This window comes from Montipora foliosa, chromosome 6 (assembly GCF_036669935.1).
Source record: "Montipora foliosa isolate CH-2021 chromosome 6, ASM3666993v2, whole genome shotgun sequence".
Taxonomy (NCBI): Eukaryota; Metazoa; Cnidaria; class Anthozoa; order Scleractinia; family Acroporidae; genus Montipora; species Montipora foliosa.
Genome location: NC_090874.1, coordinates 30,281,207 through 30,296,206, shown reverse-complemented (window position 1 = coordinate 30,296,206; position 15,000 = coordinate 30,281,207). Strand labels below are relative to the sequence as shown.

The window sequence follows — 15,000 nt, the reverse complement described above, 5'->3', positions numbered from 1 at the left end:
TTAGCTGGTTGTGTGTGGTGTGTTTGTAGCCATTTCATTGTCAAAGCAAGTGTTCACTATAGTTTTTATGAAAGTGTGCATGACTGGAAACCAGGACCTAAAATTTGACATGACATTGTTTCCTTGATTTTGCGGCTTTTGCCCATACCATGCTTCCTTGCTTGTGGGCTATACAGACAATCTTATGTCTCAAGGTTTCGAGGGGATGATTCTACCAAGATGCAGAATCAGTCCTGCTAGTATGCTTGGATAAAGGACTGGAACTAGACTTTGTCGAGGTCTTTCCAGCTCTAGCCCCCCATCTTGTGTAAAAGGTAAGATAGCCTTGGATTAAAACGTTGTCTTATCACATACTGGTATGTACGTCTATGTGGTCTTTTTGCATGGTGGCAGTGGCGGGATAGCTGAACACGCTCATGGACATTTTGACTCCTGGAATGCTGAGAAAAACCGGTTGAACAAACTTATGAAGTCAGCGATTGCTATCGTTCAGCTGAGTTCTACTGGCGTTACTTCAATCTGTAACCATGGGCAAGCTCTCCAATATAAAGCAGCCTCAAAAATCAGTCTAACCAACCCATGGACGCTCTGTAAGGAAGTTCGCGTCGTTGTTTGTACACAAGTTTTACTGCGCAGGTAATACGACTGTAATATGTCATGCAATACTTCAAGCATTACAGCTGTAGTTAAGATCTTATGGCGACAAGGGAAGTAAAAAAGTCTATTACATTATAAATAGATATATCTACATACATGTACACCATCACACCATCACAAAAAAAACAAAACTAGATTAGCTGAAGGAAGGTAGAAATTTGTTCCATTTTTTATAATGTCTTACCAATTTATTGCAGGTAGCTGCAATTTTCTGTTCGATCTGGCAAGTTGCTTTTAATTAACCTTGGCCTTACGAAAATAGTGCCAATTTTTTATCTATTTTTTTCCTATTTTACATCCTATTTTATAGCTATTTTAACACATTTTATCCTTATTTTTGAGAGATGATTTATGCTATTTTAAAACTATTTTATCTCTATTTTAATGCTGTTATTTTGAAATAAAAAATAGGGGAAAATAGCCTTATAGCCAACAGAGATAACTGAATGCAAAAAATAGGGTTAAAATAGCACTGCAGTGCAAAACATTATTGCAATAAAATAGTAGAAAATATGTTGAAAATAGGTATCAAATAGATAAAAAATAGCTGACGCTATTTGCCAAAAGACGGAAATTTGTGGTATAACTTTAAGCAGTAAAGCTATTAAATTGAGCCTATGTGCAGATGACACAACTCTTATTTTAGATGGGTCCGAAGAATCATTCTTGGAAGCTTTGAACATGATAGAAGGTTTTGGGAACATATCCGGCCTGAAACTCAACAGTAGTAAGACTGAACCTTTTTGGACCGGTTCTAATCTGTAGGTGATCTTAAACTTTGTCCTGAAAATAATTTTAAATGGCCTGAAAAGAAAGTAAAAGCCTTGGGATTGTGGCTATCAACAGACCCTGATATGACAATTTCTTTGAACTACGACGATAAACTGTAATTAAAGAGATAAACGGTATTTTTTACAATTTTCTGTGGAATGATAACAGAGACAAAGTAAAAAGAAACTTAATGATAAATGATAATTCTGAAGGAGGTCTTAAAATGATGGACATAAATTCTTTTAATAAATTTCTCAAAGCTATTTGGATTAAAAGTACCTAGATCAGGAAAACCAAGGGGGTTGGAAAAGATTTTTTGACCTATAACTTAGCGAGTGGTCTCGCCAATGTAGGATGGGGATGGTTATGGGGATGGTTAACCATCTGGGAAATTCATCCCCCGCCTGGCTGAAATCAGTGAACCCCTCTGCCATTTGCTGACTGAAGACAACACCTGGGTATGGAGAGAGCCTTTGAACAGATTAAGACAACACTCACGTCAGCAGACGTATTGGCTTGCTATGACCCAAAACGACCAACTGTCATTGCAGCTGACGCCTCTGTAAACGGTCTTGGCGCAGTCCTCCTCCAGGTGCAAGATGACGGAAAACGTAGCCCAATAAGCTATGCATCAAGATCCCTCAGTAATGCCAAAAAACGCTATGCTTTTATCGAGAAAGAAGCATTGGCATCACTATGGGCATGCAAGAAGTTTAGTGACTATGTCGTAGGCATGAATTTTGTTCTAGAAACTGACCACAAGCCCGTTGAAACTCTATTTAACAAGACTGAGCTGTCCAAGACACCATTACGTATCCAGCGTTTCCACCTCAGGTTGATGAGGTTCAGTGTCACGGTTTGGTATGTGCCTGGGAAACACCAGCTAACTGCTGACGCACTCTCTCACGCACCCGCTGAAAAACCCAGGCAGATGGACCAGCAGTTTGTGGAAGAGTTGGAAACCTTTGCGGCCCAAACAGTGCCAACACACTCCCAGCAGCAACCCAGCGACTGTCAGAGATACGAAAAGCTCAACTTGAGGATGAAGAATACAGGCAAATCAGGACCTATTGTATTCAGGGTTGGCCAACATATATGCCACACCAACCTCTACTGTGTCCCTACTGGGAGAACAGGGCCCATCTGACGCTTACTGGTGACTTGCTTCTATATGATGAGTGCCTGGTAATTCCAAGATCTATGAGACTGGAGATACTTGACAACAACAAGTCGTCTCGGCATAATGAAGCGACAAGCTAGAGCTCGCACATCAGTATGGTGGCCAGGACTCTCAAATAAAGCAATACCACTGTCCGGGCCAGACATTTGAAGCGGCAATTAGGCGAGGATACCACAAACATCCTTCAACAACACAACGAGTTTAATGACAATGTAGTCAATCTTTGACATTATGACAACCAGCGATGTCGACCTTTCATCTGTATTACTACCTTTGACAAGCCGTAAAAACCTAAGAAATATGACAAACATTAGCTAGCGAATCGGAACTAGAAACGGAGACTATCCAGCAACTCACCATATGATGAAAGACGGCATAAGCAAACACAATTCACAACTAAGCGTTCTTTCACGAGCGTTTTCTCCACGTGCGATTTTGAAGAGCAAAATTACTGAAGTATTATGGTCTACATGTACGTCATTTCCATAGAAAAAACCGGAACCGCGGAACGGACTTAACATTAACGATTTGTTGAGGAATAGCCTCAACATCCCGGGGGTAGGGCTGAGCAAACCCGACAACTAAGAAATTTAAACTTAGCCTAAGTGTTCAGCGTTCAGGTATGTCAATTTCACAGCGTTCACATCTTCCCTCTGTTAATCATGTTGCTTCTTCGAGAAGGCACAACTTTGTCACAGGCCGAACAAGTCTCGAGCTCTTCGTCTTCACTTCTGCTGTACGCACACACAGGTCTTCACCCGGAAACACCCTTGTCACACGGCCTAACAACCAGCGGGACCTCGGCACGGTGTTGTCCACGACAAGAACCAGGTCATTCACTGCTAAGTTCCGTTTGCTCAGTAGCCACTTGTGGCGCTGCTGCAATGTTGGAACATATTCTCGAATCCATCGAGACCAGAAGCAATCGGCAATGAATTGGGCGTGTCTCCATTGTTTGTGCGAGTACAGATCTTCTTTAGCGAAGACTCCGGGAGGCACGAAGAGGTTTCGGCGTTGTAGAAGAAGATGGTTTGGGGTGAGCGGCTCTAAATCATTGGGATCGTCACTGGAAGGACAAATGGGACGACTGTTCAAGATTGATGTAACTTCTGCAAACACTGTACGCAGCGTCTCCAAGCCAACTAGCGCACCCTGACTACCGAGAACAGCCCTCATAGCTTTCCTGACACTTCTTATGAGCCTTTCCCAAACTCCTGACATATGGCTTGCAGCAGGAGGTTGAAAACGCCACTTTGGCAGCGGGCAACTGTACCATTCTACTTCACGAGAATGTAACTCACTCTTAATGCGTTCTTCGTTCAAATCCTGAACCGACAGGCGAAGTTCCTTCTCGGCACCGGTAAAATTTGTGCCATTGTCCGACCATATCTCCTTTGGGCAACCACGAACTGAGATGAATCGAACCAAGGCTTGGATGAACGTGTCTGTTTCCAGCGAACTGACATCTTCAATGTGTACTGCTCGGCTGTTGAAGCATACGAATATGCAGCCATACACTTTGACTGTACTGCGGCTTCGTTTAACGTAAAACGGTCCGAAAAAATCCAGACCCGTGTACGTGAACGGAGGCTGGTAGGGTATTAGCCTTTCTTTGGGAAGATCAGCCATAACCTGTTGGAGAGGAGGTGCGTTACGTTTGCGGCAGCTCAAACAACTACTTAGGATCTGACGCACGAGAACTCTTCCCTTTAAGATCCAGAAGCGCTGACGGATTACGGATAGCACATGTTCACAACCTGCATGGCCCAGGACACGATGGTAGTAGCGAACTATTAAAGCGGAAACGTGATGGGACCTTGGAAGGATCATTGGGTGTGCGGCCTCAAAGGCAATTGGGGCCCGGTGAATTCTACCGCCAACACGTATCACATCATCAATTAAGATAGGACTGAGATTGGCTAACTTGCTGTGACGTTTCACTTGCCTGCCTTCCTTTAAACACAAGCACTCCTCGAGGAAATGCTGGCGCTGAACTAACCGCACGATTTCTCGACCTGCTTGCTGCAATTCCTCCAACTTGAGTGTACTTGACGTGAGATACTGACGAGTTTCCTTTCGAACTCTCTTCACAAAACGTAGGACCCATGACATAACTCTCAGTAGGCGGGACCACGAAGAATAGCGTTGCAGCGAGAGGTCAAACTGTGGTGCATATGAGGTAAGCATAACAGTCGATGACTTCCGTACTTCCACATCGTCATCTTGGAGATCCTCTACTGGTACATTGGGCCATGTATGCTCAGGTTCCCAAAGGAACTTGGGACCCAACCACCAGCGACATCCAGCGTGAAAATACTGAGCACTAACACCTCGTGATCCATCATCAGCCGGGTTTATGACACCGGGAATATGATGCCACTGTCCTGGGGAACTTGTTTCATGAATTTCGGCAACACGGTTAGCGACGAAGGTTTGAAAACGCCTTGTCACGTTTTTGATATACTGCAAAGATGTTATTGAGTCGGACCAAAAGAAGGTTTGACCCACTGGTAGATCAAGTTCCCTTAATATTATCTTGCTCTGACGAGCTGCTAATACTGCGCCTTGAAGTTCAAGGCGAGGGATAGTCCACTCCCTAATTGGCGCATTGCGAGTCTTTCCCATAACAAAGGAACAATGAATCACTCCTTTCTCATCGGCGAAACGCAAATATGAAACTGCTGCGTAACCGCGTCTGGACGCGTCTGCGAAGTTGTGAAGCTGAACAGTTGATGAGTTGCGAAGTGACTGAACCTTGTAACACCTTGGGATGCCAATGGTGATGACACGTGGTAGCTCCTCTAGCCAACGTTGCCATTGTGAGAGGTACGGTTCCGGAATTTGTCGATCCCAAGGGAGTTTATCTCTCCAGAGTTCCTGCAGCAGAATCTTAGCGGAGAACACAAAAGGCGAAAGGAATCCTAGCGGATCAAACAGCGAACTAACTATGGAGAGCACCCCTCGCTTAGTAGGCGGTTTTCCTGATTGTGAAGCTTTAAACTTGAAGGTGTCAGACTGGGCATCCCAGAACACACCCAATGCTCGCTCTAATGGTAACTGATCTAGATCCAAGTCTAGCGATGGATTTGCTCTCAACTCTGGTGAGATAGATTGCAATACTTCCCGGCTATTGCTCGCAAACTTCGTGAGACGGAAGCCTCCTTCCTTCAGCAACTTGGTTAGGTCCGATGTCAGATGAACAGCCTGTTCTGTACTTGGAACGGACTGTAACACATCATCAACATAGAAGTTTCTACGAACTGTTCTGATGACTTCAGGCGAGTATTTTCGTTCGTTGTCTTGTGCTGTCATACTTAAAGCTTTGTTGGCGCAACAGGGCGAGGACTTTGCACCAAAGATGTGGACCAGCATCTTATAGTCTTCTGGTGTGTCATCAATACTACCAGGCCACCACAAGAATCTCAGCGCATCAGTGTCACTTGGCGTCACATTGGTCTGGTAGAACATGCCCTCGATGTCTGCGGAAAAGGCGACTTCTTCTTCACGGAAACGAATTAAGACACCAGTGAGGTCATTGGTAAGACAAGGTCCTTGCAAAAGCTGTTCATTTAAAGATGTGCCATTGAATCTTGCGGCCGCATCAAACACTACCCTCACTTTACCTGGCTTGTTGGGATTTGTTACCGGATGATGGGGAATGTACCAAGTGATGTTACTGACTGCGGCAACTTCCTGTTTGTTCAGCTTTCTAGCATACCCCTTATCCACACAGTCTTGAATCACATCTCTGTACTTAACTTCCAGCTCTGGATCACGACGGAAGCGCCTTTTCAGGTACTGTAATCTTGCTTCAGCTAGAGGTCTGTTGTAAGGCAGTACAGGATTGTCATCCCTCCACAGAAGGCCCATCTGGTAATGGCCATCCAGCAGGCTAATCGAGTTGTCAATAAGTTTTAGGGCTCTTCGATCTTCTACCGATAATGGTTTGGTTTCAGACCTCGCAGTGCCATAGGATTCAATCTTCCAGAATTCCTCGAGCTGGTCGTTCAGGGAAACATCTTCACTACTGATGAGGTTAACCTGTCCCTGGCTGTGGGACTGTAGATTTGAGAAGCCACCGAGTATGCTCCAACCAAGACAAGACTTGATGGCAAGCGGTTCATTTCGGTTTCCCTTTCTTACATCAAGAGGTACGAAGACTTCTTGAATGTTAGTACCTAGTAGGATGGAAATCTTCCTCCTTTCCACCTCTGGGAAACGCACTTCCCGTAAATGTGGCCATTGCTCTAAAGATTTTGACAACCTTGTATGTTTCAGGGGAATAGTAAGATCCTTTACAGCCCATGCAGGGTTAACAGCAATCACATGGTCGTTCTGGCTATCCAATGATGCAATTTTGAAGTTAACCTTCATACCCCTTTCTTCAACATCAGCACTGTTCACTGTCGTGAGAGAAAGCTTACTTAGTGTTCCTTCAATATTTAGCAACTTCACAAGAGAAGGGTCAACCATGGTTATGTCAGACCCTGAGTCAATTAGACCATACGTTGTGATTTGACGGCCAGAATTGCTTATCACCTTCACTGGAATAACTTGAAGTAGCACCTCGGAGGAATTGACTACTGGATTGACTGAATGTGCTGAAGTATTGCATGATGTACCTTGGTCAGCCAACGAGTCCTGGTTGACTTCATTATTTTGACTCACAGTTCCCGAATCAACTACTTCCTTTGGTTCATGAAAATGTAACAACGTGTGATGTGCCTGTCCACAGCCTTCCACTTTACACCTGATTGTTGACTTGCATTTTCTTGAGTTGTGTAGAGATGAACTGATGCAGTTAAAACATATTTTGTGCTGCCTGACAAAGTCATTTCTTTCCCTCGGAGATTTGGATTTAAATGCCTCACACTGGTACAGGCGGTGGGACTGGCAACACATTGGACAAGGCTCACCCTTTGCGGCTGTCATGTTAACAAAAAAGGCGGGTTTAGGGGTCACAGGCGGCTTGCCCCTAGACTTGAATTTAGAAACCACGTTCTCACGACTTCCAGCACTGAAGAAAGGATGGTTCAAAATAAAGGCTCGCTCCCTGAGGAAGTCCACTACATGCTTGAAGGTAGGCATCGCATGACCTTCACCCTCTAGGCGCTTTAAACGTTCAGCAAATTTGGCTTGCATCCACTTAGGAAGTCGCATGATGACTTTCTCAAGGTTGCCTGCATTCATTTCATTCAAGTATCCCATTGACTCTAGGATATCATAAGTAACTTGAACCATGTCTGCGTATTGCTGCAAGCTGTCCTTGTCATTAGGTTGTATAACAGGTCCTCTAGTGAGAGATTCCACAGACGCTCTCACTACTTGAAATGGCTGACCAAATCGGTCCTCCAACGTCCTAAGGGCCTTTGCCAAACCACCTGGCAATGGCTCGTACCGCTGAACTGCAAGAAGCGCAGGTCCCTCTAGAAATTGTAATAGACGAGTCATTTTGACAGCATCATCAAGCGGTTTTGTCTCCACCAGTTGCTTGAACCTCTGGCGAAAGGCAGGATATTGTTGAGGCGATCCATCAAACTTCTGGACTCGCACATGAGGGAGATCATGAGAAGCACTTATCCTTTCCATTGAGGACATAATAGCTGTAAGGCTTTCATTGACAGCTGCACTAGACATGTTAGGCATGACTGTAGATGGCGTGACCGTAGGCGGTGTGACTGAGGTCACAAAGGTCAATGGTTGGCATTCCCCTTGGCAATCACCTTTGACAGGTTTGGGCACATTACTCTCATGAACAGTTGGCTTAGGCTGCATTTTTGGAACCACAAGTGGATCACTAAAACAGATTCCTCCCGTAGCATGCATGGAGGTAGTAGCTGCGGGGTTTTCTACTGCAGGCGTAGACGTGAGAGGTGGGTTCATAACTGACACAGGTGCAGGAGTAAAGCTACTAGAGATCACTGAAGGCAAAGAAGCGACTGGAACTTCAAGAGGTTCCACGAGTTTGTCCTCTGGGTGAAATTCTTCAACTTTGGGAGACCACTTAATACCATCCTTTTCATTGGTCAGTTCAGACATTTCTTGTTCTGCCAGGAAGGCCTCTAGTTTGGCTAGTTCTGCCTGATCTCTTGCGGCCACAACCTCTCTTGCGGCCTCTAATTTGGTCAGTTCAAGCCTATGTTCAAGTTCCAATTGCGTTCGTTTAATTTCCATCTGAACTCTTTTCACTTCGAGCTCAACTACCCTTCTACTTCTTTCTTCAGCTTGTTGTTGCATCAATGCTGCCCTCGCAGCTTGGACTTTAGCTTCACGGGCTTTCGAACTAGACACACTTAATCTCGAGGCGTAACTTTTTTGGGATTTCACAGATTCCGGCTGGGAATGTTTTCCTTTCTCCATTATTTCTTCAGACACTTGATTATTGTAAAATTCGGCAGCATCAATAACAAATCGCTCAATCTTAGCGTTGTAATCTTGTACTCTTATGCGTTGAGTATCACGGTCACTCAAAACACTCTGATATTTTTCACAGGAAGTGTCAAGCAAATCATCATATTTATCACAGCATGCACAATACTGCTCCCATGCGGTATTAAGTTGTATTTGTTGTGTTCGTACCTTAACAACGTTTCCAAAATCCTTAACACTTTCGTCTAACGCATTACACACCTTTGTGATGGTTGACAAATGTCCCCGACGAGATCTATCCAGTGACTCTAACCTTTCGTAGAGAATTCCACGTTGCGACCTGACACAAATCTTGAACAACGGCGGTTTCCTCTAATGAATCGGCGATTCTCCAGTTGAGGTCGTAAACAGCGTAAATAAGCACAAATTCCACAGCAGGAGACGATAAAGCATATGGTTTTTACACTAATGTCCGGGCCAGACATTTGAAGCGGCAATTAGGCGAGGATACCACAAACATCCTTCAACAACACAACGAGTTTAATGACAATGTAGTCAATCTTTGACATTATGACAACCAGCGATGTCGACCTTTCATCTGTATTACTACCTTTGACAAGCCGTAAAAACCTAAGAAATATGACAAACATTAGCTAGCGAATCGGAACTAGAAACGGAGACTATCCAGCAACTCACCATATGATGAAAGACGGCATAAGCAAACACAATTCACAACTAAGCGTTCTTTCACGAGCGTTTTCTCCACGTGCGATTTTGAAGAGCAAAATTACTGAAGTATTATGGTCTACATGTACGTCATTTCCATAGAAAAAACCGGAACCGCGGAACGGACTTAACATTAACGATTTGTTGAGGAATAGCCTCAACAACCACCTAGATCCTACCTCGTTAAGACTGCCGCGAACACAGTGAGGCGTAATTGGTCTGCGCTAGTATCCATTGGCGGTACTGCAGCTGGTTCAAAGACAGTCACATCCCACGACAGACCAACTGACATGATACTAAACAATGAAGCACCTTCAGTCCCCCAGACACCCTGCGAGGTTTCCACCCCTGTGCCAGAGGATTTTTCAGCTGGATCTTCAACACCTCACGGAGCAACAATGGCAACACCAGCTCAAGAGATTCATCCGAACACTGTGGATTCTCCACCGGGCCTTTCTGTCGATGGAAATCCAGGACAGCCTATATGTGCTACCTGCTCAGGAAGAATAGTAAAGAAACTGCAGCGTCTGGATTTGTAAACAAACAAATTTTTTTTTTTTTGGACATTAACAGTTACATGTTGAGTTGACTCCCTTAACTTTTTGGTGGGGAGATGTAGTATTAGGTGTTCATTGTAACGACTCCCGGCTTGCAGTTGTTGCTAGTGCCCTGTTGCATGTTGGGGGCCATGTGCTCAGAGAGATCCGCCATTTTGTATGTTCCATGTCATGCATTTAAAGACCGAGTATATTACAAAGACTATCAACGAATAATTTTCTGAACAAAATTGGACTTGTGCAGAGCGGGAATTGCTCCTTCTGTCAACGAGAGACAGAAACATTGTTACATCTGTTCTAGGAGTGTCCAAAAATTCAATCCTTCTGGATTAGTCTGTCCTCGTGGCTGTAATTATACAAGGTTGTCACCAAAGAAAGAATCTTAAAAATCGGTACAGCTCTTGGCTTCAAACCTGGTAACTCAGAATACAAACTACAGATTAAATTATTTTCGCTTCTTACTCTTTTTTGTGTTTTTAATTTTGTTTTAAATTTTTTACAAGTTAACCAAAAAAAGAGGTGAACAAGCAAGAAAACAAAAAAAAAAAGGACAGCGGCTAGCAAAAGGCAAAAAAAAAACTATATTTCTTGACCATTTTTTCCCCTTGGGTAAAAAGTTACAGTCAAAGCAAATAAACAAGCAGAAAGAGGTGTTTCATAAATGTATAGAAGGTATTTATATCTCATATTCAATTTTTTGGATTGTTTGGAGACTCGGGTCTGAATGCTTATCTATAGCAGAAATACTATATTTGGCTGTGTAAGCTGAAAGAATGCCCCCAAATCTACCCAACTTTCTTCGCTATCTCAAACACATCAATGAAATACGCAGAAAACAAGATCAGCACTAGTAGACAGAAGAAGTGGGCGCCTTTGAGGTTTTTCTTGACATCAGTTTGTTGACTTGGTCCTGGTCCCTTGAAAAAATTGAAATTTAAGTAGCCAACACAACAGCACTATCTTTATTTTGTTTTACTTCTTTTTTTTTTGCTTTTTCCTTTGGTTATAAATGTCTTGGTAAATATAGATGAAGGTCAAAGTGTTGCGATGTAAGCATAATGCATTGCGTTTTTTAAGTAGTAATTTGTTGAAGTGGACATGTAAGTCTAAATAAATAAATAAATAAATAAATAAATAAATAAAACCAACAAAAAGACTCCAGAGAATGGTGCTGCAAATACAAAGGTATGACTTAACAGTTACAAAGCTGACATGGAAATGCTTCTTGCTGACCCATTCTCAAGGCTGAATCCCCTACCAATTGAAGTATCATTAGACCTACAGGCATTGTGCCTTTTGTGTGATACTCTGCTGCCAAGTTTGACATTCTTAAGCAAGACATGACATCCGATCCTGAACATCCCCTCTGGTTGACCAAAGAAACAAAAACAAGTTCCAGCCCAACTGAGGAAGTGCTGGCCTTATCGCGATGAACTCTCTATTGAGAATGGTCTGATTCTCAGGGGCAATCAGGGTGGTTATCCCAGAGTCACAAACAGGTGACGTCAGAGAAAAGATCCATCAGGCTCACCAAGGTGGGGAGAAGTATCAGCTGTGAACAAGGTCACGTTTATGAGGTCAGGGTGCAGAAATGTGAAATCTGTCAAGAAAGCCAAAATGCACAAGCCAACCTAAGGAGACCCTGGAACCACACGAAATACACACTAGACTGTGGCAGGTTGTTGCAACTGATCTGTTTTTATGGAATGGAGTCCCTATATCTTTGCTCAATCACCGTTCTCCCCTCGGCTTGCTTGCGTGACCAAAGCGACTGGTTCGACTAACTCAGAAGGGACTGTGAGCAGTCTAATTTCAACATGACACATTTTATGAATGCCATAACATACATGGTTCGTACATGCATAATTGCTCATAGGAAATTTGTGCTTTTCCTTAGGGACGCCTACCAGTAAAGTGGCTTGCTGTTGAGGCTTTATTTGACCAGCAATACACAGTAAAGACTGATGTGTAAGTTTTCAGGGTTGTCTTTGTTCATTTCTATTAGCCTTGTATGGTAAAGCAGGCACATGAAGCTTGATGTAAACCAAAAAAATGGCAATCTGTGTGTAAGCGTGAGATGTTCTGGTTGAGACCATTGATAAAGTTATTCATCTATTAAAGTGCCTTTTCCCACTATGAAGATCACAGAAGGCCAGGTGAAAATCAAGATTTGGGAAGTGATATTCCACTTTTTTCAGAAGCTAGTGTGGATAATAGTAAAGTATTGATGAAGGGTTTGGAGGTGACTCAGAGAATTGTTGAAAGGACGACCTTCTAAACTATGACAGGCATTGGATGGGTAACCACCTAGCAAACCTGGCCCGTGCAGGGATTTTCGTAAAGGGTTGTTTCCAACTAGTTGTGGCACAACCGCCACAGCCATCCTAACCGACTCCCACAACCTCCACGACTCCCACATCCTTCACAACTCCCACAACCTTGGAGAGTTGGAAGTTGTGAAGGTTGTGGGAGGTGAAGGTTGTGGTGGTTGTGGGAGTTGTGAAGGTTGTGGGAGGTGTGGGAGTTGTGAAGGTTGTGGGAGGTGTGGAGGTTGTGAAGGTTGTGGGAGGTGTGGGAGTTGTGAAGGTTGTGGGAGGTGTGGAGGTTGTGGTGGTTGTGGGAGTTGTGAAGGTTGTGGAAGTTGTGAAGGTTGTAGATGTTGTGGGAGTTGTGAAGGTTGTGAAGTTTGTGGGAGGTGTGAAGGTTGTGGAGGTTGTGGGAGTTGTGAAGGGTGTGGGAGTTGTGAAGGTTGTGGAGGGTGTGGAAGGTGTGAAGGTTGTGGGAGGTGTGAGGGTTGTGGAAGTTGTGAAGGTTGTGGAAGTTGTGAAGGTTGTAGATGTTGTGGGAGTTGTGAAGTTTGTGGGAGGTGTGAAGGTTGTGGAGGTTGTGAAGGGTGTGGGAGTTGTGAAGGTTGTGAAGGTTGTGGGAGTTGTGAAGGTTGTGAAGGGTGTGGGAGGTGTGAAGGTTGTGGAGGTTGTGAAGGTTGTGGGAGGTGTGAAGGTTGTGGTGGTTGTGGGAGGTTTGAAGGTTGTGGAAGTTGTGAAGGTTGTGGGAGGTGTGAAGGTTGTGAAGGTTGTGGGAGTGTGAAGGTTGTGGAAGTTGTTAAGGTTGTGGGAGGTGTGGAGGTTGTGGTGGTTGTGGGAGTTGTGAAGGTTGTGGAAGTTGTGAAGGTTGTAGATGTTGTGGGAGTTGTGAAGGTTGTGAAGTTTGTGGGAGGTGTGAAGGTTGTGGAGGTTGTGAAGGTTGTGGGAGTTGTGAAGGTTGTGAAGGGTGTGGGAGGTGTGAAGGTTGTGGAGGTTGTGGGAGGTGTGAAGGTTGTGGAGGTTGTGGGAGTTGTGAAGGTTGTGGGAGGTGTGAAGGTTGTGGTGGTTGTGGGAGGTTTGAAGGTTGTGGAAGTTGTGAAGGTTGTGGGAGGTGTGGAGGTTGTGAAGGTTGTGGGAGTGTGAAGGTTGTGGAAGTTGTTAAGGTTGTGGGAGGTGTGGAGGTTGTGGTGGTTGTGGGAGTTGTGAAGGTTGTGGAAGTTGTGAAGGTTGTAGATGTTGTGGGAGTTGTGAAGGTTGTGAAGTTTGTGGGAGGTGTGAAGGTTGTGGAGGTTGTGGGAGTTGTGAAGGGTGTGGGAGTTGTGAAGGTTGTGGAGGGTGTGGGAGGTGTGAAGGTTGTGGGAGGTGTGAGGGTTGTGGAAGTTGTGAAGGTTGTAGATGTTGTGGGAGTTGTGAAGGTTGTGAAGGTTGTGGGAGTTGTGAAGGTTGTGAAGGGTGTGGGAGGTGTGGGAGGTGTGGAGGTTGTGGGAGTTGTGAAGGTTGTGGGAGGTGTGAAGGTTGTGGTGGTTGTGGGAGGTTTGAAGGTTGTGGAAGTTGTGAAGGTTGTGGGAGGTGTGGAGGTTGTGAAGGTTGTGGGAGTGTGAAGGTTGTGGAAGTTGTTAAGGTTGTGGGAGGTGTGGAGGTTGTGGTGGTTGTGGGAGTTGTGAAGGTTGTGGAAGTTGTGAAGGTTGTAGATGTTGTGGGAGTTGTGAAGGTTGTGAAGTTTGTGGGAGGTGTGAAGGTTGTGGAGGTTGTGGGAGTTGTGAAGGGTGTGGGAGTTGTGAAGGTTGTGGAGGGTGTGGGAGGTGTGAAGGTTGTGGGAGGTGTGAGGGTTGTGGAAGTTGTGAAGGTTGTAGATGTTGTGGGAGTTGTGAAGGTTGTGAAGTTTGTGGGAGGTGTGAAGGTTGTGGAGGTTGTGAAGGGTGTGGGAGTTGTGAAGGTTGTGAAGGTTGTGGGAGTTGTGAAGGTTGTGAAGGTTGTGGGAGTTGTGAAGGTTGTGAAGGGTGTGGGAGGTGTGAAGGTTGTGGAGGTTGTGGGAGTTGTGAAGGTTGTGGGAGGTGTGAAGGTTGTGAAGGTTGTGGGAGTGTGAAGGTTGTGGAAGTTGTGGGAGTGTGAAGGTTGTGAAGGTTGTGGGAGTGTGAAGGTTGTGGGAGGTGTGGAGGTTGTGAAGGTTGTGGGAGTTGTGAAGGTTGGAAAACTAATGAAAGCCAATGGTAAACTGAAATATTTAAAAGAGGCGATGGTTGTTGCCGTTGTGCCACAACTGGAAAGTCTATTACAAAACATGGCACGTTTGATTTTATAGGATAACTCTATCATAAATAGCCGTTACTTCAATGCATAAGCCCTGCTTTTCCTTGCTACCTGATCAAGCCCTCCAGTTCGTTCAAGCCTTTCATTCCTTTGGTTGTTGAAATGTTGTTGTCTTAAGGTTTTATTA

At 44.5% G+C, this 15,000-nt stretch overlaps 2 protein-coding genes across 2 annotated transcripts in view; one reads left to right on the top strand and one right to left on the bottom strand.

Annotated features, from left to right (window-relative positions):
• Positions 1 to 15,000, top strand: part of LOC138007110 (fibroblast growth factor receptor 1-like) — a 62,455-nt gene that overhangs the window by 36,037 nt on the left and 11,418 nt on the right. The window contains exon 9 of the mRNA XM_068853840.1: positions 12,158 to 12,228. Coding sequence (XP_068709941.1) covers positions 12,158 to 12,228 — 71 coding nt within the window. The remainder of the gene's footprint in view (positions 1 to 12,157; positions 12,229 to 15,000) is intronic.
• On the bottom strand, positions 3,269 to 11,786 carry LOC138008593 (uncharacterized). Its single transcript, XM_068855917.1, has one exon. It carries the CDS (start codon positions 8,966 to 8,968, stop codon positions 3,269 to 3,271), a length of 5,700 nt encoding a protein of 1,899 aa, XP_068712018.1. The 5' UTR covers positions 8,969 to 11,786.